The 27502-nt window shown below is 47.4% G+C and overlaps 1 protein-coding gene across 2 annotated transcripts in view; it reads right to left on the bottom strand.

Moving 5' to 3' along the window:
* USP42 (ubiquitin specific peptidase 42) overlaps positions 1 to 27502 on the bottom strand; it is a 521578-nt gene that overhangs the window by 179250 nt on the left and 314826 nt on the right. For both annotated transcript variants that reach the window (XM_085629020.1, XM_085629022.1), the window contains exons 10-12: positions 17128 to 17268; positions 5226 to 5326; positions 4987 to 5137 (exon numbers count right to left, since the gene is read on the bottom strand). In XM_085629020.1, the coding sequence (XP_085485146.1) occupies positions 4987 to 5137; positions 5226 to 5326; positions 17128 to 17268 (393 nt within the window). The remainder of the gene's footprint in view (positions 1 to 4986; positions 5138 to 5225; positions 5327 to 17127; positions 17269 to 27502) is intronic.

Genomic DNA, 27502 nt, shown 5'->3' with positions numbered 1-27502 from the left:
AGGGCATTGTGGGACTCTGGAGGCGAAGTTTGGGCATTTTGAGTTCTCTGCTGTGGCAAAGAGGTATATTTGTGGGAATCCCCATTTCTGGAAGTATGGGAGGAGAACCTTGGGATGAATTTCTGATCTGTGTATTTGTTGCTGCATCCTGCAGTGGAGGTCGGCAAATTGGTTGTTTATTCCTGGAAGGTGTTCTTGCAGAAGATGAATTTTGTGATGTTTTGCCCAACGCCAAATGGTCTGAGAGAGGATTGACATCTGTCGAGAGTGCCCCCCTATTTTTGTACATAGTACATGGCTGTCATATTGTTCATCCGGATTAGGACCACTTTCTTTATTAGGTGAGGTTAGAAAGCTTTTAGTGCTAGTTGAACTGCTAGAATCTCCAAGTAATTAATGTGGAGACTTCTGTGTTTGGTGTCCCATAAACCATGAATTGTCATATGCTGGAGATGGACACCCCAACCTGTGAGAGATGCAGCTGTTGTAAGTACGACTTGTGGAATGGGGTCGATGAACAGCCGCCCTTTTGATACATTTTGTGTGTTCCACCACTACAGAGAGCAATGAGTGCGGCTGTCTACCAACACTAGATCTGTTAATTGACCCTGTGATTGATTCCACTGACGTGCTAAGCATTCCTGTAGAGGCGGCATATGCAGTCTTGCGTGAGGCACTATTGCAATGCATTATGCCATCATTTCTAAGAGTTGCATGAAAGTCTTCACTGTTCGGTATGGGTTGCTTTGAAACTGTAGTAATAAAGCTTGAAAGTTTTTAATTCTGGCTGCATTGGGAGAGGCTAGAGCTGTGTGAGTTTTTAGTGTTGCTCCTAGATATGTTTGCAGTTGTGAAGGTTGAAGATGTACATTGACTGTAAATCCCAATGGATGGAGAAGGTTTATGGTAGCTGGAGTGTGTTGTACACACTTTCTCTGTGTGTTGGCTTCGATGAGCCAATCGTCCAGATATGGGAAGATATGAATTTGTTGCCTTCTTAGATGAGCTGCCACTACTGCTAGACCTTTTGTGAATACTCTGGGTGCGGTAGTCACTCCGAATGGAAGTACTTGGAATTGATAGTGATTTCCTGCTGTCACAAATCTTAGATATTTCCGATGTGCTGCATGGATAGGAAGATGGAAATAAGCATCTGTACCCCAGAGGCCTCTGCACAATCAATAAGGAATATTCTACTTACCAGTATGCATCTGTTCTTGGCATGTAGAGCTGCAGAGACACACACTTAGGATAGTAGATCGCCATCTGGTGTTGGGCTTGGATGCTTGCAGGTGGTTGTTGTCTTCGGAAGAAGTCTTTGGTCACGAGATAGGTGACTCCTCCCTTGGACGACAGTGCGCATGGGCATCAACTCCATCGTTAGATTGGTTTTCGCCATGATGGGAAATGATGGAGTTTGTAGAAAAGAGAGAGATGTCCATGTGTGATGTCTAAGTAAGACAATTGCTGGAACAGATACAGGTCCCGGGGAGGTGGGTGGGCGTGTGTGGCTCTGCAGTTCTACATGCCAAGAACAGATGCATACTGGTAAGTAGCATATTCTGTTCGAGGTATATGAGCTGCAGATCACACACTTAGGATAGACTATATAGCAGTATCTCCCCTAGCGGTGGTCGCCTGTATCGGTTGCGGCAGTTTGAAAGGACAGCCTGACCCACAGAAGCTTGTTGCTTTGCTTGTACATCAACACAATAGTGTTTAGTGAAGGTGTGTGTTGAAGACCATATGGCTGCCTTACACATATCTTCTAAGGAAATGTTTCCTAAGAATGCCATGGAAGCCCCTATTTTGCGTGTGGAATGCGCTCTAGGGGGAACCGTTAGTGTGCGTTTAGCCTTTTGGTAGCATATTTGGATACATTTAACTATCCACCTAGCTATCCCAGATTTGGAAATGGGGTTGCCTTTATGTGGTGGAGAGAAAAAAAAAACAATTGTTTTGTTTTGCGGAATGATTTTGTTCTGTCAATGTAGTAAAGAAGGGCTCTTTTAACGTCTAAGGTATGAAGAGCTCTTTCAGCTACCGAGTCTGGATTTGGGAAGAACACCGGAAACTCTACTGATTGGTTAAGATGGAACGGAGATATGACTTTTGGAACGAATTTCGGATTTGTTCTAAGAACCACTTTGTTACGGTGTAATTGTAAGAATGGTTCTTGTATAGTTAAAGCCTGGATCTCACTTACCCTTCTGAGGGATGTGATAGCGATAAGGAAAGCCACTTTCCATGTGAGGAACTGTAGTTCGCATTTATGCAGAGGTTCAAATGGGGGTCCCATGAGCCTTGTAAGAACAATGTTTAGATTCCATACTGGAGAGGGTGTTAATCTGGGAGGAATAATCCTTTTTAGTCCTTCCATGAAGGCTTTGATCGCCGGTACTCTGAAGAGTGACAAGTGTTGTCTATTTTGTAAGTAGGCTGCTAATGCTGCTAGGTGGAGACGTATGGAGGAGTATGCCAAATTATATCTTTGCAAGTGTAGTAAGTAGCAAATGATGTCCTGGATGAATGCATCCAGTGGGTTTATATGATTATTAGTGCAGTAAATGGCAAATCTTTTCCATTTTGCAGCATAGCAGGCTCTAGTGGTAGGTCTTCTGGCCTCTCTTATAACATTCATGCAGTCTGGTGGTAGGTTGAAGTAACCGAACTCTAGGACTTCAGGAGCCAGATCGCCAGGTTTAGTTGACCTGGATCTGGGTGTCTGATTTCTCCATGGTTCTGGGTTAATAAGGACGGGGAGAGATGCAGTTTTTGGTGTGGAACTAGCGAGAGTTCCAGTAGTGTTGGGAACCAGGGCTGGCGTGCCCATGTGGGAGCTACTAGGATCAGTTTGAGAGACTGTTGCCTGAGCTTGCGTACCACTAATGGAATGAGTGGGAGAGGCGGAAAAGCGTACGCAAATCTGCCTGACCAATTCATCCATATTGCATTGCCCTTTGACTCCGGGTGGGGAAACCTGGCGGCGAAGGTTGGGCATTTTGCGTTTTCATGTGTGGCGAACAGATCTATGTCTGGTTGGCCCCATTGTTGGAAAAAGGGCAGTAGGACTTGAGGATGTAGTTCCCCTTCGTGGATCTGTTGAGTTTGTCGACTTAACAGATCGGCAATCTGATCGTGAACCACTGGAAGGTGTTCTGCAAGTAGATATATTTTCTGGGGAATGGCCCATCTCCAAATGTTCTGTGCGAGCTGGGACAGCTGGGGAGAATGTGTGCCTCCTTGTTTCTGTATGTAATACATGGCTGTCATGTTGTCTGTCCGGATGAGGACAGTTTTGTTCTGGAGATGTAGTTGGAATGATTGTAGTGCTAGGAACACTGCTAGCAGTTCCAGGTAATTGAAATGGAGCATTTTCTGTTGAGTGGTCCATTTGCCCTGTGTGGTGTGGCCGAGGAGATTGGCTCCCCATCCTATGAGCGATGCGTCCGTTGTCAGCACTATCTGTGGAAGAGGCTCTAGGAACGGCCGCCCTTTGGAGAGGTTTGTTATATTCCACCATTTGAGAGAGCGATGTGTGCGGCTGTCCAGCAACACCAGATCCGTGAGTTGTCCGTGAGCCTGGTTCCACTGACGTGCTAGACATTCTTGCAAGGGACGCATTTGAAGTCTTGCATAAGGCACAATGAAGATGCATGACGCCATCATGCATATGAGTTGCATGAACACTCTTGCTGGAAGAGAGTGTTGGATTTGGAATTTTGTGATAAGAGCTTGTATATTGGCTATCCTGGCTGGGCTGGGATATGCTAGGGCTGTGGAGGTGTTTATGGTGGCCCCTAGATACTGATTTATGTGAGAGGGTTGGAGATGAGATTTGGGATAGTTTATTGTGAATCCCAAGTTGTGTAAGATTTGGATGGTTTGGTGAGTGTGTAGAACACATTTGTTGAATGACTTGGCTTTTATTAGCCAGTCGTCTAGATACAGGAAGACATGAATTTGTTGCCTTCTGAGATGTGCTGCTACTACTGCTAGGCATTTTGTGAATACTCTGGGTGCAGTTGTTACTCCGAATGGAAGGACTGTAAACTGGTAGTGGTGTCCGTCCACCACAAACCTTAAATACTTCCTGTGGGCAGGATGCATGGGAATGTGGAAGTAGGCATCCTTGAGATCTAGAGTGGCAAGGAAATCGCCTTGTTGCAGTAGTGGGAGCACTTGTTGAAGAGTGATCATGTGGAAATGATCTGAGTTGATATACAGATTTAGGGGACTGAGGTCGAGTATTGGTCTTAGAGTCCCGTCCTTTTTGGGGATTAGGAAGTAGAGTGAGTATACCCCTGTACCCTGATGTTCTAAGGGAACTGGTTCTATTGCGTGTTTTTGAAGCAATGAAAGAACCTCTTGTTTGAGAAGTGTAAGATGGTCTGGTGACATGGAACGCTGTTTGGGCGGTATGTGGGGTGGATAGGCAACTCAAGGTTTAGACCATAACATTTTCAGGAGTGACATCCTGAAAACACGGTCAATGCCATGATGACTGAATAATACTTTCAAGAGTAACTCAAAAATGCTTCGAAGGTCGTAGAGAAAAATTGAAATTTTATCAGCATGCCAGGCTGGCGTCTTATTTGACTGTGATGTTATATCAAGGGTTGATCACAGAATGGAGATGAAGCAGAGGTGCCAACCATCTCCACAGGGGTGCAATTTCAAGCCCCTAGATTCAGTCTGGAGGCATATTAAGAGATACTGAATCTACAGGTAGAAATATCCACAAGAAACAGAAGTATTAGGTGCTGCTAGTTTCACCAACAGACTGCATATTGTTTACACCAAAAGGGATATATTAGAACAAATTAAATTTCACAATCAATCAGGTTGTATGTTAACTATGCTCAGGTTAAAAGAACCACAGAATTAAAACAAATGCCTGCAGCAAGTCAGAAATAATAGTGCTATAGCATTTTAAAATATTGTAGAAACCAACAAACCCCACTCCTACTTTATTTGAAGAATTACCTTAATCATATGATGAGGCAGCTGAGGTCCAATAAAAGAAGACGGCGTTTGCTTATTATTAATGACGCGCTGGTTCATTAAGGGCCGAGGAGAGGACTGTCCAGGAGTATGAACAGAATTAACATGATCCCCATTTTTCAGGTCACTGGATCTAAAAAAATAATAGAAGTTAGGAGAGCGATCTAGACATTTATTTTTATATTTTTAAATAATAGTAAGATTTGAAAAACTGTTGGCACCTGATGTAAAACAACACGTAGGCTTGCTGATTGAGCACAGAACGAATGTCACTGCTTGAAACAACTGAGTCATTCATCTGGTACCACTGCCCATTACTGGCCTGCAATGTAAGAGCATTTTAAGAATAGTGTAAAAAGACATTTCACGCAACACATAACCAGAGTTAAACGTTAGACATGAAATTCAAAAGCAAAGGTGAAAAGCCAATAACTCTGAATTTACTAATGATACCACAAATTATGTCACCTGAGATTGAAGAGAAAAAGATGGAGGAAAACGGTAAACTCAGACAAAACTAACACAGAAGGCGGAAACAATTAGAGTAGGTGAGATGATATGTTAGAAGGAAATACAGGGATGAGAGATTAAAATGCTCACAGAGGGAAGAATGGGAGATTAGGAGAGTCAACCTCACTCGATCATTTTTTGTTCTCTGTTCCCGTACAACTGGGACAAATCATAAGCAAATCAGCCTTGACCTTGCTCCAATGGGTTCACTCAGGCCTGAATTGGTAGGCGATTGCTAGGGTGGGTGGGAAGAAGCAACAGGGACAAGGGTGGTGTGGATGGGAAGAAGCAACAGGGACAAGGGTGGTGTGGGTGGGAGGAAGCAACAGGGACAAGCGGTGGGGTGGGTGGGAGGTAGCAACAGGGACAGAAGCAACAGGGACAAAGGGTGGGGTGGGTGGGAAGAAGCAACAGGGACAAGGGGTGGGGGAAAGAAGCAACAGGGACAAGGGGTGGCTGGGTGGTAAAAAGCAACATGGACAAGGGGTGGGTGGGAAGAAGCAACAGGGACAAGGGGTATAGAAGCAACAGGGACAAGGGGGGGTGGGTGGCAAGAAGCAACACGAACAAGGGGTGGATTGGGGTGGGTGGGAAGAAGCAACAGGGACAAGGGGTGGGGTGTGTGGGAAGAAGCGACAGGGACAAGGGGTGGGGTGTGTGGGAAGAAGCGACCGGGACAAGGGGTGGGTGGGAAGAAGCGACAGGGACAAGGGGTGGGGTGGGTGGGAAGAAGCGACCGGGACAAGGGGTGGGGTGGGTGGGAAGAAGCGACCGGGACAAGGGGTGGGGTGGGTGGGAAGAAGCAACGGGGACAAGAAAGGGGGTGGGAGGGAAGAAGCGATAGGAACAAGGAAGGGGTGGGATAGAAGAAGCGATAGGAACAAGGAAGGGGTGGGATGGAAGAAGCGACAAGGACAAGGAAGGGGTGGGAGGGAAGAAGTGACAGGGACAAGGGGGTGGAAGGGAAGAAGCGACAGGGACAAGGAAGGGGGTAGGCGGGAAGAAGCGACAGGGACAAGGGGTAGGAGGGAAGAAGCAACAGGGCCAAAGGGGTGGGAGAGAAGAAGCGACTGGGACAGGGGGGTATGGGAGAGAAGAAGCGACAGGGACAAGAGGGGTATGGGAGAGAAGAAGCGACAGGGACAGGGGGGTGGGAGGGAAGAAGTGACAGGGACAGGGGGGGTGGGAGGGAAGAAGTGACAGGGACAGGGGGGGTGGGAGGGAAGAAGTGACAGGGACAGGGGGGGTGGGAGGGAAGAAGTGACAGGGACAGGGGGGTGGGAGGGAAGAAGTGACAGGGACAAGGGGGGTGGGAGGGAAGAAGTGACAGGGACAAGGGGGGGTGGGATGGAAGAAGTGACAGGGACAAGGGGGGGTGGGAGGGAAGAAGTGACAGGGACAAGGGGGGGTGGGAGGGAAGAAGTGACAGGGACAAGGGGGGGTGGGAGGGAAGAAGTGACAGGGACAAGGGGGGGTGGGAGGGAAGAAGTGACAGGGACAAGGGGGGGTGGGAGGGAAGAAGTGACAAGGACAAGGGGGGGTGGGAGGGAAGAAGTGACAGGGACAAGGGGGGGTGGGAGGGAAGAAGTGACAGGGACAAGGGGGGGTGGGAGGGAAGAAGCAACCAGGACAAGAGGGGTGGGAGGGAAGAAGTAACAAGGGGGTGGGGAGGAGAAGCAACAAGGACAAGGGTGTGTGGGAGGGAAGAGGCAACAGGGACAAGGGGGTGGGAGGGAAGAAGCAACAAGGGGGTGGGAGGGGAGAGAAGAAGCAACAGGGACAAGGGGGGGTGGGAGGGAAGAAGCAACAGGGACAAGGGGGGGGTGGGAGAGAAGAAGCAACAGGGACAAGGGGGGTGGGAGGGAAGAAGCAACAGGGACAAGGGGGGGTGGGAGGGAAGAAGCAACAGGGACAAGGGGGGGGTGGGAGGGAAGAAGCAACGGGGGTGGGAGGGAAGAAGCAACGGGGACAAGGGGGGGTGGGAGGGAAGAAGCAACAGGGACAAGGGGGGTGGGAGGGAAGAAGCAACAGGGACAAGGGGGGGTGGGAGGGAAGAAGCAACAGGGACAAGGGGGGGTGGGAGGGAAGAAGCAACAGGGACAAGGGGGGGTGGGAGGGAAGAAGCAACAGGGTCAAGGGGGATGGGAGGGAAGAAGCAACAGGGACAAGGGGGGGTGGGAGGGAAGAAGCAACAGGGACAAGGGGGGGTGGGAGGGAAGAAGCAACAGGGACAAGGGGGGGTGGGAGGGAAGAAGCAACAGGGACAAGGGGGGGTGGGAGGGAAGAAACAACAGAGACAAGGGGGGGTGGGAGGGAAGAAACAACAGGGACAAGGGGGGGTGGGAGGGAAGAAGCAACAGGGTCAAGGGGGATGGGAGGGAAGAAGCAACAGGGTCAAGGGGGATGGGAGGGAAGAAGCAACAGGGATAAGGGGGGGTGGGAGGGAAGAAGCAACAGGGACAAGGGGGGGTGGGAGGGAAGAAACAACAGGGACAAGGGGGGGTGGGAGGGAAGAAGCAACAGGGACAAGGGGGGGTGGGAGGGAAGAAACAACAGGGACAAGGGGGGGGTGGGAGGGAAGAAACAACAGGGACAAGGGGGGGTGGGAGGGAAGAAACAACAGGGACAAGGGGGGGTGGGAGGGAGAGAAGAAACAACAGGGACAAGGGGGGTGGGAGGGAAGAAGCAACAGGGACAAGGGGGGGTGGGAGGGAAGAAGCGACAGGGGTGGGAGGGAAGAAGCAACAGAGACAGGGGTGGGAGGGAAGAAGCAACAGGGACAGGGGGGTGGGAGGGAAGAAGCAACAGGGATAAGGGGGGGTGGGAGGGAAGAAGCAACAGGGACAAGGGGGGGTGGGAGGGAAGAAGCAACAGGGATAAGGGGGGGTGGGAGGGAAGAAGCAACAGGGACAAGGGGGGGTGGGAGGGAAGAAACAACAGGGACAAGGGGGGGTGGGAGGGAAGAAGCAACAGGGACAAGGGGGGGTGGGAGGGAAGAAGCAACAGGGACAAGGGGGGGTGGGAGGGAAGAAACAACAGGGACAAGGGGGGGTGGGAGGGAAGAAACAACAGGGACAAGGGGGGGTGGGAGGGAAGAAACAACAGGGACAAGGGGGGGTGGGAGGGAGAGAAGAAACAACAGGGACAAGGGGGGTGGGAGGGAAGAAGCAACAGGGACAAGGGGGGGTGGGAGGGAAGAAGCGACAGGGGTGGGAGGGAAGAAGCAACAGAGACAGGGGTGGGAGGGAAGAAGCAACAGGGACAGGGGGGTGGGAGGGAAGAGCAACAGGGACAAGGGGGGTGGGAGGGAAGAAGCAACTGGGACAAGGGTGGTGGGGGAAGATCTTTCAGAGTAGCTGCCGCCAAGCTCTGGAACAGTCTGCCTGCAGACATTCGCCAAATTCCACAGCTCCTACCTTTCAGGAAACGAATAAAATCATGGCTCTTCCCCCAGCCTTCTACCCCCGCCCCCCCTTAATCAATTCCCATCGCTTCTAACCCAGGAGTAAGCTACCAGCGCCAGGATACCTGCCAGGTGACAGCCGCGCTCTATAAATGTTTTAAATAAATAAATAAATAACAGGGACAAGGGGAGTGGGGGGAGAAGCAACAGGGACAAGGGGGGTGGGGGAGAAGCAACAGGGACAAGGGGGTGGGGGGAGAAGCAACAGGGACAAGGGGGTGGGGGAAAGAAGGAACAGGGACAAGAGGGAGGGAAGAAGCAACAGGGACAAGGGGGGTTGGAGGGAAGAAGCAACAGGGACAAGGGAAGGTGGGAGGGAAGAAGCAACAGGGACACAGAAGGCAGAAACAATTAGAGTAGGTGAGATGATATGTTAGAAGGAAATACAGGGATGAGAGATTAAAATGCTCACAGAGGGAAGGATGGGAGATTAGGAGAGTCAACCTCACTCGATCATTTTTTGTTCTCTGTTCCCGTACAACTGGGACAAATCATAAGCAAATCAGCCTTGACCTTGCTCCAATGGGTTCACTCAGGCCTGAATTGGTAGGCGATTTCTAGGGTGGGTGGGAAGAAGCAACAGGGACAAGGGTGGTGTGGATGGGAAGAAGCAACAGGGACAAGGGGGGGTGGGAGGGAAGAAACAACAGGGACAAGGGGGGGTGGGAGGGAAGAAACAACAGGGACAAGGGGGGGTGGGAGGGAAGAAACAACAGGGACAAGGGGGGGTGGGAGGGAAGAAACAACAGGGACAAGGGGGGGTGGGAGGGAAGAAGCAACAGGGTCAAGGGGGGTGGGAGGGAAGAAGCAACAGGGACAAGGGGGGGTGGGAGGGAAGAAGCAACAGGGACAAGGGGGGGTGGGAGGGAAGAAGCAACAGGGACAAGGGGGGGTGGGAGGGAAGAAGCAACAGGGACAAGGGGGGGTGGGAGGGAAGAAACAACAGGGACAAGGGGGGGTGGGAGGGAAGAAACAACAGGGACAAGGGGGGTGGGAGGGAAGAAGCAACAGGGTCAAGGGGGATGGGAGGGAAGAAGCAACAGGGTCAAGGGGGATGGGAGGGAAGAAGCAACAGGGATAAGGGGGGGTGGGAGGGAAGAAGCAACAGGGACAAGGGGGGGTGGGAGGGAAGAAGCAACAGGGACAAGGGGGGGTGGGAGGGAAGAAACAACAGGGACAAGGGGGGGTGGGAGGGAAGAAACAACAGGGACAAGGGGGGGTGGGAGGGAAGAAACAACAGGGACAAGGGGGGGTGGGAGGGAAGAAACAACAGGGACAAGGGGGGGTGGGAGGGAGAGAAGAAACAACAGGGACAAGGGGGGTGGGAGGGAAGAAGCAACAGGGACAAGGGGGGGTGGGAGGGAAGAAGCGACAGGGGTGGGAGGGAAGAAGCAACAGAGACAGGGGTGGGAGGGAAGAAGCAACAGGGACAGGGGGTGGGAGGGAAGAGCAACAGGGACAAGGGGGGTGGGAGGGAAGAAGCAACTGGGACAAGGGTGGTGGGGGAAGATCTTTCAGAGTAGCTGCCGCCAAGCTCTGGAACAGTCTGCCTGCAGACATTCGCCAAATTCCACAGCTCCTACCTTTCAGGAAACGAATAAAATCATGGCTCTTCCCCCAGCCTTCTACCCCCGCCCCCCCTTAATCAATTCCCATCGCTTCTAACCCAGGAGTAAGCTACCAGCGCCAGGATACCTGCCAGGTGACAGCCGCGCTCTATAAATGTTTTAAATAAATAAATAAATAACAGGGACAAGGGGAGTGGGGGGAGAAGCAACAGGGACAAGGGGGGTGGGGGAGAAGCAACAGGGACAAGGGGGTGGGGGGAGAAGCAACAGGGACAAGGGGGTGGGGGAAAGAAGGAACAGGGACAAGAGGGAGGGAAGAAGCAACAGGGACAAGGGGGGTTGGAGGGAAGAAGCAACAGGGACAAGGGAAGGTGGGAGGGAAGAAGCAACAGGGACACAGAAGGCAGAAACAATTAGAGTAGGTGAGATGATATGTTAGAAGGAAATACAGGGATGAGAGATTAAAATGCTCACAGAGGGAAGGATGGGAGATTAGGAGAGTCAACCTCACTCGATCATTTTTTGTTCTCTGTTCCCGTACAACTGGGACAAATCATAAGCAAATCAGCCTTGACCTTGCTCCAATGGGTTCACTCAGGCCTGAATTGGTAGGCGATTTCTAGGGTGGGTGGGAAGAAGCAACAGGGACAAGGGTGGTGTGGATGGGAAGAAGCAACAGGGACAAGGGTGGTGTGGGTGGGAGGAAGCAACAGGGACAAGCGGTGGGGTGGGTGGGAGGTAGCAACAGGGACAGAAGCAACAGGGACAAGGGGTGGGGTGGGTGGGAAAAAGCAACAGGGACAAGGGGTGGGGGAAAGAAGCAACAGGGACAAGGGGTGGCTGGGTGGTAAAAAGCAACAGGGACAAGGGGTAGGTGGGTGGTAAGAAGCAACATGGACAAGAGGTGGGTGGGAAGAAGCAACAGGGACAAGGGGTATAGAAGCAACAGGGACAAGGGGTGGGTGGCAAGAAGCAACATGAACAAGGGGTGGATTGGGGTGGGTGGGAAGAAGCAACAGGGACAAGGGGTGGGGTGTGTGGGAAGAAGCGACAGGGACAAGGGGTGGGGTGGGTGGGAAGAAGCGACAGGGACAAGGGGTGGGGTGGGTGGGAAGAAGCGACCGGGACAAGGGGTGGGGTGGGGTGGGAAGAAGCGACAGGGACAAGGGGTGGGGTGGGTGGGTGGGAAGAAGCGACAGGGACAAGGGGTGGGGTGGGTGGGTGGGAAGATGCGACAGGGACAAGGGGTGGGGTGGGTGGGTGGGAAGAAGCGACAGGGACAAGGGGTGGGGTGGGTGGGTGGGAAGAAGCGACAGGGAAAAGGGGTAAGGTGGGTGGGAAGAAGCGACAGGGACAAGGGGTAGGGTGGGTGGGAAGAAGCCACAGGGACAAGAAAGGGGATGGGAGGGAAGAAGCGATAGGAACAAGGAAGGGGTGGGATGGAAGAAGCGACAAGGACAAGGAAGGGGTGGGAGGGAAGGAGTGACAGGGACAAGGGGGTGGAAGGGAAGAAGCGACAAGGACAAGGGGTAGGAGGGAAGAAGCAACAGGGCCAAAGGGGTGGGAGAGAAGAAGCGACTGGGACAGGGGGGTGGGAGGAAAAGTGACAGGGACAAGGGGGGTATGGGAGAGAAGAAGCAACAGGGACAAGGGGGGTGGGAGGGAAGAAGTGACAGGGACAAGGGGGGGTGGGAGGGAAGAAGTGACAGGGACAAGGGGGGGTGGGAGGGAAGAAGTGACAGGGACAAGGGGGGGTGGGAGGGAAGAAGTGACAGGGACAAGGGGGGGTGGGAGGGAAGAAGTGACAGGGACAAGGGGGGGTGGGAGGGAAGAAGTGACAGGGACAAGGGGGGGTGGGATGGAAGAAGTGACAGGGACAAGGGGGGGTGGGATGGAAGAAGTGACAGGGACAAGGGGGGGTGGGATGGAAGAAGTGACAGGGACATGGGGGGGTGGGAGGGGAGAAGTGACAGGGACAAGGGGGGTGGGAGGGAAGAAGCAACCGGGACAAGAGGGGTGGGAGGGAAGAAGCGACTGGGAGAAGGAGGTGTGGGAGGGAAGAAGTAACAAGGGGGTGGGGAGGAGAAGCAACAAGGACAAGGGTGTGTGGGAGGGAAGAGGCAACAGGGACAAGGGGGTGGGAGGGAAGAAGCAACAAGGGGGTGGGAGAGAAGAAGCAACAATGGGGTGGGAGGGAAGAAGCAAAAGAGACAAGGGGGTGTGGGAGGGAAGAAGCAACAGGGACAGGGGGTGTGGGAGGGAAGAAGCAACAGGGACAAGGTGGTGGGAGTGAAGAAGCAGCAGGGACAAAGGGGGGTGGGAGGGAAGAAGCAGCAAGGACAAAGGGGGGAGGAAGGTAAGAAGCAGCAGGGCCAAAGGGGGGTGGGAGAGAAGAAGCAACAGGGACAAGGGGGGGTGGGAGTTAAGAAGCAACAGGGACAAGGGGGTGGGAGGGAAGAAGCAACAGGGACAAGGGAGGTGGGAGGGAAGAAGCAACAGGGACAAAGGGAGGTGGGAGGGAAGAAGCAACAGGGCGGGAGGAAGAAAAAATAAAACAATATCCGAATCACAGCGAGATAAAGCAATCTGTACTTGGTCCTGAGGAAAGAGGAGCAAGTGAAGCGGGAAGCGCTCCCCAGTTCAGAGGCAGAGAATAAGAGTGACAAAGGAGCAAACAAACGGTAAGCAAAAGCTGGCTCCAAGCCCTTTGTTGTATATATATTTTGCAAGCAAAAGCGCATGTACCACATGTGCTGACACAGGCCAGCCTAAAAATGCTTTGCTCAACTTGTCAAATGTAAACGTTTCCGAGGGGAACCAAATCTGAAAGAATCCCGAGAAAAGGTTCTTAGATAAAAACAGTGGGAAAACACCCAGAGTGTTCCAGGATCCCTCTAAACACAAGCCAGTGAAAAAGAACTAACTCTGAGGCCACTACTAATGAAAGCCTTATGGGTTGTAGAAGCCATAAAATATTAAAGAAACATGATGTTTTAATTAACTATTAAATTGACAGTCCATCAGGCTGCACTTTTCATTATTTTCACATATAGGCAGCAGTTGACGTTATATCTGATGCAATGTAGTTTTGTCAAACTTTCTTAGGCCCTACAAACATTCTAAAATGTAGAACATCTTGCCTGCTGTAGTCTTTTGGAGGGTGCTGCTCAACATCTGAACATATTGCATTCTTCACCCTCTCTATTCCTGTAGGGGCATTTATATTAATATGATCCCCGCAAACAGCAGGGAATTATTCAAATGTTTATGACTTCAATGAAGATACTACGAAGCAGAATCTGTTGTTAGAAGTATCCATTAGAAGAACATATTTGTTAGACTAAATGCCTAAAGTGTTTTCACTTGAGTCAATATTCACAAATGTGTAGATGGCAGAAGGATAACTTTACTGCATCTTTTTTGTCATGGAGCAATATTACTCTGGAATTTGGTTGTCATCTATAGAGGTTGGGAGTTGAGAACCAGTATGGTGGCAGTACAGATTGGAGGAGGAGTTTGAGCATGTATATTATTTCAAATTTCATTTTATCTGTGGTGCTCTTCTTATGGGCCATGGGATGGTGAAGGTTTCCTGATGTTCACATGTTCCAACATTATAGGGTTAGAAAGAGGGATCCGCTGTGCAAAAAAGAGGAGCATGTTTCAACAGCCTTCTAAAATGTATTGAGCAGAACGGATTTAGCATACAAGAGAAATTATGTACGTAACTGGCAAGCCTGGATTGCATAGCTGAGACTATTCCTCCGGCAAAAAAATTGTGGAAAGAGAGAATAATAAAGAGATAAGACAAAAGAAAAGGCTAGTTTGGTGCATGGGGTTTCCATAAGGGGAGCAGGAAAACCTTAAGGATTTAAGGAGGATCAGAGATTGGCACGCTTCAATCCGGGGTGCTCACCGGTGTGCCCCCGATGTGGTGCAGACCCGGAGACATTCATAAATATTACCTGGAACTGTGCCCACATGCAACCAAATTGGCAACAAGTAATCAAGGTGCTCTGAACAGTTACAGCTGTGCGAATAGAGGCCTCAGTTGAGCAATGTTTATTAGGAGTACTTCCAACACCAAACAAGCATTGGCATAGCCAATAGGTCTCGCCTTTGGGACCTTATGAGTATTTAGTTATGCAGCAGGTCCCAAAGGCACGACCTATTGGCTATGCCAATGCTTGTTACAACTTCTGGTCTGTGCACACTGCTTAAGGCTACAAGAGTTTAAAAACTAAAAACTGGAACATTCCATAAACACAGACGCAGCACAGCAGTTTTGAATAGAACCAAGGTGCACAGAATAATGTAAATGGTGGTGCGCATGAACATAGAAAACAGACAACGATGCACAAAGGGGTCTTAAGCGCAATACGGTCTGGGGTAACTACATTTCTTTCTACTTGGCCCATAGTGCAGTAGAAAACAAATTCATGCATCCACTTAATTTACGTGATTGTTATAAGCCAGCGACATCACCTGCACATCCATTCTTTGCAGAGATCCAACATATCCAGCACAAAGCGGCAGGAAGAAAAAATGTGTTTCCCTTACCTCATGCTCAACTAAACCTGAAACTGTAAGAGCAAGAAAAGAATTGTGGAAAGAAATCGACAGTGGCATACCACGAGAGTGTGTCAGAAATGAAGATTTTTGGGCAGTGCACAGGAAAAAGGTCGTGCTCGATGGAGACTAGAAGGCATTAGACAATTCGGATAGGTAGAAAGCTCCATGAGACTCCATAATTAAATATATGCATAAATAAAAAGAAAAGGAAGTGCCGTGTTGGTCAGGGGAAAAAGAGAATGAAACCAGAAAGCCACAGAATGGAAAGAATAGTTAACGCTTGGCAGGGTTCGGATCAGTATTTATGCCAGCAATCTCCGTGCGCACTCAAGTGAAATGCACCCTACGTGAACTTAGCTCCAACTTGGCTCCTGCACGCAGCTCTCAAGCTTCCTACTAGGAACATGCACCACAGAGCGCTCCACGCCATCCTAGTCATTAAGTGCGTTGTACAAAGGTCCATCTAAGAATTCTTTACCCCGGTTAAACGCCTCGGAAATGCATAAGAAAAACCAAGGAATGTACGTGGGAGAGAGGGGGAGCAGGAGGTGAGCCCGGGAGTGGCGCGTGCATGTGCGCGCAGTCCGTTCATTTTCAAGCACTGCACTTGTGGCGAGGCGCTGTGCGCTCACGCAAGGTGGATGCTGCCACAAGCACGAGTGTGTGCTTGAAAATGACCAGAGCGACGGCTAAAGGTCCTCCTATGCACACTGCATAGGCGAGACCTAAAAGGGAACCTGCATAAGATACAAATTCTCTATCATAGGCCTAGTCCCGGCTAAACGTCGGTTTGCAATACATTTGAATCATACTATCCCCCTCGACTAGACAGATGGAGGGCGGACGTGCAACAGTGGGGTGTGGCTGCGAGTTGTGCAAATGGACGAGAAAGCAGAGCGTGATCTGGAAGAGTGGGGATACATGCTGGAGGGACTGCAGTCAACAAAAGACCAGAATGAGAGGGAGGAGGGCTCAACACAGACATTAAGTCATACCACCCCTATGCCGAATGGAGAAAAACCCTGCTTTCACATACAGAAATAGCTTTCACTGGAGGGCAGAAGAGATCACCCTCGCTTCCTCTGAAAAGCACTGCTGGCCGTCCGATAGTCCTGCTCTAGATGTCCTATATACATTCCCTGTGGGATGGGGTTCCGCCACTGATCGCTGCCAAGGTTCCTTTTTATTATTTTCATTCTCTTACTATAAGTTATAATAAGTATTGCTGCATGCATTTCTCCTGGGTAGGAAAAGCTTTAAATACCGAAATAGCGATTATGCGCCCAGCAATGAAACTTTTGAGTGAAGTATACGGGCACTCAAGTAGACTGCTGCGTATAACACCTAATTAGCCTACCAATGAATCATTGTAAACTGTATGATAAACACGTAATGTAATATTTGTGCAGTATTGCAATAAAAATAAGTTTGAAAAAAAATGGATTTATGGAGGAGCTTGGCATGGAAGAAAGGGGATGTGCTGGAGATTAGAGTCACTGGGAAGATTAAAAAGTTCCATACTGGTTTGTGTGGGAAAAAAGACATTAGCAGGGGAACAGGAAAACAAGACATAAAAGGAGACTGGCAAAGAAGCAACAAAGCTTGTACAGCAACACTGTCATGAAATCTTTTAAATTAAGAATTCACAAGAAACAACTTTTTAAATATCAGGGTGGAAAGAGACTACTTTTTGCTATTTGCGCCAATTACAGTCTCAAAGTTGCAACCCATTATCTGGATGTTTGCAAGTTAAGAATAATGCCGCAGGTGAAGCAGGTGTGTTTTTCTTCACTCAAAACCTCAAATGAGAATAGTATTTAGGAAACTTAAGGGTCCTGCATCTAAGGGTTTCTTACACCTTTTCACACTCAATTAAATGATAAATGTAAGACTGTCATTGATGAAACTAACAAGGGGCATTAGCAATTACAATTTTTGTTAAATATTTCCAAGTTCAGGACTTTTGTTTGATTCAAGTTGTCTTATCAATGCTAATGAGCAATTCCTTACCTTCACGTAGCAGTAGTAGTGTCCAGCATGGCAGCTGAAACCACTATGGACAAGGACAGCATACAACACATAAAATATTGCTTCACCATTAGGCTGAGACATATATGGACGTATATCTAAATATTCCGGATATTTCACTTCCTAAAAAAAGAATGGTTAGATAAGTCATATATTTTAGGGAATTACAGAAATAGAAGTGATCATTTAAATGTCTATCAATTCTGCAGCACTGTACATAAACCCATATGTGTTATCCAATTTTACTCTTCATAATTTCTAGGTAAAAATAAAGCTACAGAAAGACAGAGACACTCTAAAAAAGATCACATTGTTAGTAGCCGTTCACAATACTACCATTCCATAAATGTAAACCTTTCTAAATACTGAACATTACTGTGAAAATAACTCACTTTTATAGGTAGAAGCAACATTTACTAACACACTAATCAAACTTAGGTAAATGAGAGTTAGAATTTTTTTTATCTTTATGCGACATATTCAGTAAATTCTGCACCTGCGTGCTACCAGCCTTCCCAATCTCTCAATTCTAATGCCTAATCATTAAAACATTATGTATATAAAATGGCCGCCAACTGAGTTGGCGCAAGTAGTAGTGGAATTGGGCTGGGCAAACCATTTGAGTGCAAGGACATTATGAGAGCACGTGAAAAACTCATGAAAAGAGAGATCTCTAAGTGGTGGGAGAGCAAGTCTCTCCAACGCTATTAGGATGTTGGTCGCATACCAAGAGGTTTACGAATTCAACTTATGAAAATTCGAATCCTGAAATGTTACGCGAGTGGGCTGACAATAGTGACGATTCTTCAAAACGCGTGTTACTGATTTTAATTAAATACGTCATCATAGATCGAGATGCACTTCTTAAAGAAATAGAAGCATTCAAGGAGCAATTGAGCAAATTGCCAGAGCATGAGATGATAAAGACATTTCAATTTGAAATGCAGGGGTGACTAAGTAAATATTAGCAAACAGCGTAAGGCAACAAAATTCAGAAGGGATAAACTCAACTATCAGAGGGGACAGATACTCACCTTCTCGAGAAGATTTGACAATATACGGCGTCAGAAATTGCAACAGGTGACACAAGCCAGTGGCACAAGACAACAAGACGCATCTAGTTCTGAATTGAGCTCGGATGTGGAGACTGACAATGAGGACACTCGCCATATTACACAAATACCATCAGTTGAGGGCGAATTATGTTTGTTATGATGTGACCCTAATCTCAACCTAAGACTTCTGGTGGATCGTGGCGGAAATCACGAGGAGGGGGCAGAGGAAAAGAAAAAGTGGAAGATTCAGTTGAAAGAGGCAACAATCAGTCTGTTGCACAAAAGAATAAGAACAGAGTGACAGCATCAGCACGAATATAATCAACTTAACGGAGTTGGAACTCAATGTTGGAGAAACCAGAATTTTATCGTTGGGATTATCATACTGTGCCCCATTAGATCTGGATTATGTACAAACAAGAATTGACTGTTTTAAATTCATTAGAAAACAAATGTGTGTACTTTTTTTTTTTTAACAACAGGAATGCAACTTTGCTGGGCAATTCCCAGGATCAAGATGAGTGGGACAATCTCGCTATCGCTGATTTAAATCTTTTGAGTGATATGGAGAGCCTATCCAGATGGGACCATCAAGAGGCTACAGATGAGTGGCTCATTCAAGATCGAGAGCTTAATGTGTACGAAAGACCGTGTACCCCATTTAAACCTAAATCTATTTTTTCACCACTGATGCCACGTGATTCAATCGATATGTTTGCAGAAGCAGTGATAAAGGATCCTAAGATATTGTAAAAGTGCAAACACCCTACAAAAAAACTTTTACAGACAATGCAGATTGAATATAAATGTCTAGTAAATAAAATATGTGTATTTGGAGGAGGCCAATGAACAATTGGGAGAAACGCAGTGCTGTGAAAAGATTGAAAGAAGTGAGGCTATAAAAATCTTAAATGCATTCCACACAGAACTATCTAGGTGGAGGTCATCAGGAATAATCACCCAAAATGAGTTTCTCTTCCTCAAAACAGATTCACCTGTTTTGCCTATCCTCTATTTGATACCAAAATTCACAAAGACTTGAGTAAACCTCCGGGCCAGACAATTATTTTGGCCACTGATGGCCTGTTTTTAGAATACCTCCAAATATGTAGATTTTTCCACAAAGAATCAGTTACCAATTTGTCATCATATATACAAGACCCCCGAGACTCTATAAAGAAAGTATATAAAATCAATTGGGAAGACAATTACATTTTAATGACCTTAGACGCATCATCATTATATACGAGCAATTCCCACAAGGATGGCATGCGAGCAATCAAATACTTTTTGAGCTCTAGGCCTTTAACTCTCCATAAACACACAGAGATGATTCATAAAATTATCCATTGGTGTCTAAACAACAACAATTTTCTGATTGGACCGGATCTTTTACACCAACTGAGGAGGACAGCTATGGGTACCTGCTTCGCCCCCCCAGTTATGCTAATTTGCATATGGGATGGTGGGGGGAGCAGGTGCCTGTCCAAATCTTTGCTCAGGAACTGCACATCAAAACTTTAAGGAAGAGCACTGATGGCAAAACGATACTGCATGCTCAGAACTTTCACTCCAATAAATTAAAATACAGTATTCCATATGCGGAAAATCTCTGCATGCAGAGAAACTGTTGTGGTGCAGCACAACTAAAACACGCCCAGCAGGAAATGAAAGATAGATTTGCCACACAAGGATATAATAAAAAGGTGTCGCAAGGTGCAAAGATCAATGTAAACTTCAAAACGAGAGATCAATTACTATTCTCAGATCATTTGAAAGAGGATAGTCATCAGGAGATTCGACTTATCACAGGTTTTAGCACTCAGCACATGCAAGTGAGACAAATTTACAGAAACACTGGCCCCTATTACGTAGTTATCCCATTATAGGTCCGAAGGTCCATTGCAAGTCCTTGATATTTTCCCCAATGATCCCTTCCCATCCGAACCACTGTATCCCCGTCCCATCCCTCACCCCCCCTCCTTCCGGCCCTCCCTGTCAGGTTTAGGGTAGGGTTCTTAGCGCTGGGATACCTTCGGGTGACTACGCGCTCTACAAGAGTTTTTTAATAATAATAATAATAATAATAATAATATTCCGTAGGGCAAGATCAATGAGGGACGATAATAAGCAGTCCGGAAATGCAGCAGGGAGGAACATAGCTTATGGGCAATGGGGGCTTTAAGAAGTGCCATAGGTGCAAGACCTGTAAGTATGGGGTCAATACCACACAACTGGCTTTACTATTCTCAGATGGATTTTGGAAGATCAGGCAAGTACTGCACTCTAAAAGTGAATTTGTGCTCTAGGTGTTGAGCTGTACTTGTCCAAAATTATACATTGGCAGTACAATTCTAAAGGTGTACTTGTGAATATTACGAAACATACGGGCAATCATACACAGACCAAACATATCCAGTGGCCAGGCACTTTGCAGCAGTACATGGGAGTAGAATAGAGGATCTCAAATACTTTGATTTAGATCAAGTAGCAAGTAGAACAAAAGGAGGAAACAGGAAACGATGTTTGAAGCAATCAGAATGTAAACGTATTCTTACTCCATGTTTTTATGGCTAGATCGAGATCCGGTGTGACCACCGCCACGTCATTGACATATGCCAGAACAGAGGCAGTAGTCTTTGGGGAATTGTCAGGGTATTCCCTGAACAGGGGAAAAACGCTGATAGTTATCAACAAACATGTTGTAACAATGGACAGTAGGGTGGTCGAGAGTGCTAACTATCTGGGAGTTATAATTAAGGTGGACTTGGGCACTTTGTGGACGTGAATCAAACCCCATTTCACAGAAAAAACTAAGCTTAATTTGAGGAAGTTGGATAACCTTCACTTAATATTGGTAGGTAGGTGCAACTTAAATAAAAGGTTTACTTCCCCAAACTGCTGTATCTGATGAGAGCCATCCCCCTTTAATTCCATAACCATTGGTTTAAAAAATGTATATAGGCCTATTCGAGACCCAGAAGATCGGCCAAATGGTTGACACTCCCCACAGAACGTGGTGGATTGACATTACCTAATCTAAAGTTATATTATTGGGCCACGGCATTAGTACATTTTACGATCTTTTTGAGTGATTCCCCCAGTGATGATCCACCGCTGCATCCTTCAACGTATCAATTGTTGATTGGTACTGAGCCTATGACTTCAGTTAGAAATGGGGTACTATAAAAGAGTAAGATTTAAGACCCTCATGACAGCCTACACAATATGGGTTCCTATTTGTCGACATCTGGGATTATGTAGGCTCAATTATTATACCCCCCTCCAGAATAATCCACAGCTGCCAGAGATTTTCTCGGATACATACATGGGCAGATGGTTGAAGTGGGGGATCAACAAAATAGGGGGTTTCTATTCGGTTTTAGGCTTTGTCACGTACGACGAACTTAAGACAAGGTTTAATCTCATACATACAGAGTTTTTTAAATTCCTCCAGATAAGGGACTTTTTACAGAAGAAAGGGAGTGGGACAGGGAAAATGATAAAAAATGAATTGGTGAAGAAGTTAAGAAATGGACCCCCCAACTCGTATCGGGATTTTATACTGTTTATTAAATGATTTGATGAAGGATGACAGAGAAATATTCAGAAGCTTTTACCATCTCACAGTTAGCATTGATGTTGGCTAAACTACAGGTCCAATTTTACAAAACTTGTTTTTTTCTTCTATTACACTTCATACCGTATTTCAAAGTGGGGTAAAGGGAAAGTAACTCATTGTCCACGCTGTGCCCTCTACAAAGTGGACATAGTTCTAATGTTCGCAGCTTGTGCGCGTCTCTCAACGATTATCAACGAGATGGGGGACATTTTTAGAGATAAACTACGACTGAATGTAGTAATGACACCAACCCTAACTCTATTGGGTATCCAAGAGGGAGGGAGTATTAATGAGGGAAGAGAACTATACATCTCAATGGCTATTTTTAGTCTTTGCGTCTCCACTGCCTGGCTGGACCCAGCTCCTCCTGTTTTTCAGCAATGGTTGGCCCAACTGCTGTCCATTTATAATCTGGAAAAATCCATTTATGCCCGTAAAAGTGCTAGGCACGGAAAAAGGGCCTTAAAATATGGGAGCAGCTGTCCAATTGGGTTGATAAAACAAGGGATAATTGCAACAGGATCGATTGCACCTAACAAGTACATAATCGGGGATGTATTATCTTCTTCGTTTATGTCATGTGGCTTACTTGATCATGAATGAGGCTGATCTCTGATGAATTTCTTCCGACTTGCACATGCACTTTAAAGAATGCACTCAATTCGATACACTGTACGAAATTCACAGATATCTACTTCTTTTAGCGCTTTGTATATAATTGGGCCATAGACTGTGTTTTTTAGTGGAGCCCATGTCTTCTTATTTTCATATATATGTAACTTCACTGTGGGGGGGGGGGGGGGGGCATAGGGGTAGGAGGGGGGGTTTAAAGAAAAAAGGATGGAGAAAAAGCTTGTATAAAAAAGTGTTTTATTGGAATTTAATTTTAAAAAAAAACATTCTTAGATGCAATAACAAAGTTCCAGTAGGACTGAATATAGAAGGGAATCTATAAATTAATTCATGAATAAAAATGTGATATGATTCAAGAATAATTCTTAAAATTGTGGACAGTCTGAAGAATGATATGTAATAAGAAACATGATTTTTCAATAATTTTGAACACAGGGCACTTTATATAATTATCAATTGAAGTTATCAGTTAACAGGTACGTACTTTGTTGTGGTATTCTGGGGTTAGAACCAAGGCTCCCCCAGGGTCAAGGATGCACTCTAAAAACACCCTCGGCAGCACTAGGGGGCCGGGTTAAGTGTGCTGAGGCCCAATGTTATCCAATGGGGGATAGGGAGCCTCTGGTTGGTGGCTGCTCACGAGCAGGCCAAAAGCTTGTGGGAGCAGAGCTCCTGGGGTTTAGCTCAGGGCAAAGGGGGGTCTGATTTAACACCCAATGTACACCTGCAGCGGCGCTGGGGCAGCAGGGTGCAGGGGTGTCTTTAGGCTTCGGGTTTTCCTTACCTACTCCGGTCGCGTTCTGGGGGATCCTCCAGAAGGAGGCTGCAGGCTTCGCTGGGAGATTCGAGGCAGGTCAGAGATGACCAGATCTCAGGTCAGGATCACTGGGGAGACCTCCTTGTGGTGTTGGACAACTTGAACCCAGGCCGTGGTCCTCGGGTGCAGAGTGGTGCAGACTCGCGGATTTGGCCAGAGTCTTTGGGTGAGCAAATCCAGTGCTCACAGGAGACAGTCTTTTCTGTGGAAGGTAGGGCAGGTCCTCGGGGTTCTTGAGGTAGCTGGCTGCAGGACACACAGGGATTTCGCTTCTGCAGGTTCGAGGTAGGGACAGGCTTGTAGGGCTGGGGTTAAGTCAGTGGGCGTCCTCCTCTTAGCTTTAGCACACCTTCTTCGGTCCTTCGTCTTCTTAGTCGGTTCATGTCTGAGGAGGCATGGTTCAGGGGTGCCCCTAAACACTAGATTTAGGGGCATTACAGGCAGGTAAAGGTTGGGACCAATGGATCCCATCCTTGGGGTGGGTACACCCCCTATTATGCCACCCTCCAGTGGGAGGGGGGCATAAGCCTCACTCTGGTTGGCGCGGTCCCCCCATCGGCAAGATGGCGGGGACTGAGAGTTGTGCTTCACCTCGCCTCCCCCACCTGAGGGGTGGGGTTGGCAAAGGTGGACACACCTCCCTTCCTTACTTGGATTTCCCGACGATTCTCCTTCCCAAAGTGGGGGTCAGAAGTGGTGGGGGCCAGTTGCTGGAAGCAGAAAAGGCCTGGGGAAGCTCACAAAGGCGGCAAGCCTTTTAAGCTTCCCCTTTATGGACTTTGCCAATCCTAGGGCAGGAGGCTTGGCACCTCATCCCAAAATGTGCATTGTTTCAGACCTCCGAGAGCAGCAGGGGTCCAGAAACATGTCTGGTGGTGGCAGCTGGCGAGCAGCCACTCAGCCTGGACACAATTGTTAGGTCGTTTTTCAGGGGGCATCTCTAAGATGCCCTGTGTGTGCATTGTTCTCCTTAAATCCCACACTGGCATCAGTGTGGGTTTATTGTGCTGAGAAGTTTGATACAAAACTTCCCAGTTTTCAGAAAAGCCATTATGGTGGTGTGGGGTTCGTAATGACAAACTCTTACAATGTCTAAGACTTGGTTTAGACACTGTAGGGGTACAGGGCTCATGCACCTGTACCCTCACAACTGGTATAATGCCCCAAGCTAGAGGGGTGGCTGACCTATGCCAGGGCAGTGGGTTGTAGGCATGGCACAAAGGGATGTGTGCCATGTCGACTCTTAACTTTGTTCTACACCACAACACGCAGCCTGCAAAGGCAGTGTCTGTGTGTAGAGGTACAGGGCCTCGAGGGGTGGCACAATAAGTGCTCTAGCCCTTAGAGGCCTTCCCAGGCCACAGTGCCCTTAGTACCTGTGGTACCATTTACAAGGGACTGACCTGTGGCCAAAGAGTGCCAATTGGGTTTTGTTTTCAATGCAGTTTAGGGAAAGAACCTAGGCCCTGGGTACCTGTTTGGCATGAACCCAGGGCACACTCATTCAAAGCACATCAGCAGTTTAGCAAAAAGTGGGGGCAACCATGCAAAAAGAGGGCACTTTCTTACAGCGGGACATTAGCATCAGATGCATACCAATGACACTGAAAAGATTTCTTTTTATAGCATTGACAGGGTCCTGACTAATGCAAGAGGTAGTGACAGGGAGCGAATCTTTAGGAAGATGGAGTCCGGATATATTATCAAACTCGACAGCAGATTCCCGGGGGGCTCAACCAAGATGAGGAACTACATGTCCATATAGGAAAAGTCTCCTTTTCATCATGGATAACTGTCGTTGTCAGTTTCATGTTTCTCAGTATGTGTTAATAGACAAATGCATGATGAAATTCATTTCCGGACATTCAAGCTTTCAATCAATTGATTAGTGGATTCTGGACTTACCACTATTCTGTTTTAGCTTACTTTGGATTATTTTTGTGTGTTTTACTTTTTTATCATTTCTTTTTATCCTGTTCTGCATTACTGGATAACAAACACAAGGTGATTATGTATTTAGTGTTGTGTTTCCAGGCACACATGCGTAGTGATGCTTTATGCAATACTGGTTATTTTCAGCCACTTGGCAATTCATATTTGCTAGTTTTTGAGTCCTCTTTGAAGGAACATGCAGCAATGTACATTTCATGTTGGCCTGTAGTTTGCAGCCTATTACACAGACATTTGACCTGGGGCACTTTTCGTTACAACAAGTCAGCCACTTGCAGTAGCGGTCCGTGGAGGGAGTTCGGTGGGGCAGTGAGGCGGGGCGGGGGAGGAGCAGCGTGGGAAGATGTAAACACCGGAATATGGATGAACGGAGGTAAGTACACATTTAAATAAATAAAACAAATTCCTTTCCGCGCGCAACGAAATTCTTTTTATTTATTTAAATGTGTACTTACCTCCGTTCATCCATATTCCGGTGTTTACATTTCCCCACGCTGACCCTCCCCCGCCCCACTGAACTCCCTCCACGGACCGCTACTGGCCACTTGGCTGGTCAATTCATGAAATTCCAGTTGATTCTTTAATGATCTTAAATTCCATGGAAATCAGTAAAATCGATTACCATTGTAAACCATATTTGGAATGATGGAGCCATAACAAGCAGACACCAGCTTTAGTATCAGCCATAGTCCCCAGTCTCAATAAGAATTAGAGGCACCTGCATACCACACTGGATATCATAAACCTGATTCAGTTTTAATACAATTTGCACAAACAAATTCTACGAAAGCATTTTTGCTGAGTACATCACACCAGGCAAAGAAGCTAGGAAGACAATTTTGATAGTAGTATCCACATTAGCAGTGACATCTATCAAATCACCAAATTCTCTGGTTATGGTCAGCCAGTGCAACCTTCAAAAGTGGATCAACATAGTCCCTTATCTTGACGTTCTTCATGAGTAAAGAAAGAAGTTATAGAGACAATGGCAGAATTAGTTGGCATGAAACAGACAAGGATGGCTCCGATCAAAGTCTTTCATGTGGAAGTGCAGCATTGAGTCCCATACCGGGTAATTGATGGTGAACACTTCTTCTTTAACCTCCATGAACAAGAAACTACAGCCAATTAAGTCAGGCACTGACAAAGCCTGCTCTTTAAGAGTTTTCCAATATCAATGACAGATGTCCTTTTGTGGAGCAAGGGGCAGTGAATTATAATCTTTTAGAGTCAACAACCAGCTGTATTGTTCCTTAAAACAAAAACACCATTCAGACACACTACTATCAGCAAGAAGCCCTACGACCCACCTCAGGGCTTCTGACCACCTAAACAGAAGCCTAGGAAGAGGATCGACACTCAGAGCAAGCAAGACTTATAGCAACAGTGACTCTCTGCCAGCAGGGCTTCCTCATTTTCCAGTCTAATGCTTTGAACAGCATGCTTCCGTCCATGTCCTATGAAAGTAGGATTTCTTTGTTTTTTAGGTCGAGCCTGGGCAGCGCATGCGCTGCTGCCAGGCATGGGGTACTCGGGTATGGACTCGAAGCTCCGCCCACTCTCCGCCCATCTTTCCAATTGGCTCCTGTTGCTATCCTTTCTAAATGGTTGCTTCGGATTCCTTAACAGGCTTGTTAGTCCCTCCTTAGTCCTGCCTTGTCTGCATTTGTCACCTCCCATCAGGACTGGACCTTTTACAGTGTCCATACTGTTTAGCTTCCATTAGGCCTTCGGCAGAACTCTTTGCTCAATTTATCTAAGGAGCACTGGTGGGACGCCAGCTTTGGTAAGGGCGGCTGCTTTTTTTTTTTTGCAGCGCGCTATGAACGCTTTCACTTTTACAATGGGGCCACACACAGCGCCCGGTCATTAGCAGTGCGGCGTGCCGCAGGATTTATTTTTAATAATACGCCCTTTCTTTTTCTTCTGCGTGGCTGCCCAAACACATATTTTCAATATTAAATGCTTTATAAACAGCGCGGCAATGCATGACCGCCCAAAACTTATTTCACACTTGTACATTTAAAAATGCAACGGGCTCTTTAACAATGCCGGAACCCGAACCAGTTCAACAATGGCGGCCACGCCCCTTTGTTTACTTTTGCGTAGCCGGCCAACTATTTTCTCAAACTTTGATGGTTAAAAATGAAGCTGGCTCTTTAACAATACCGGAACCCGAACCAGTTCCGCAATGGCAGCTGCAACCGTTTCTTTAGTCTTCTGCTGCTGTCCAACTCTTTTTTTTGCCAAACTTGTATCTTTTAAAATCAATATCGAACC

The sequence above is a fragment of the Triturus cristatus genome, chromosome 10, assembly GCF_964204655.1.
Source record: "Triturus cristatus chromosome 10, aTriCri1.1, whole genome shotgun sequence".
Lineage (NCBI taxonomy): Eukaryota > Metazoa > Chordata > Amphibia > Caudata > Salamandridae > Triturus > Triturus cristatus.
Note: the sequence above shows the minus strand (reverse complement) of the source record. Positions and strands in the feature narration are given on the sequence as shown.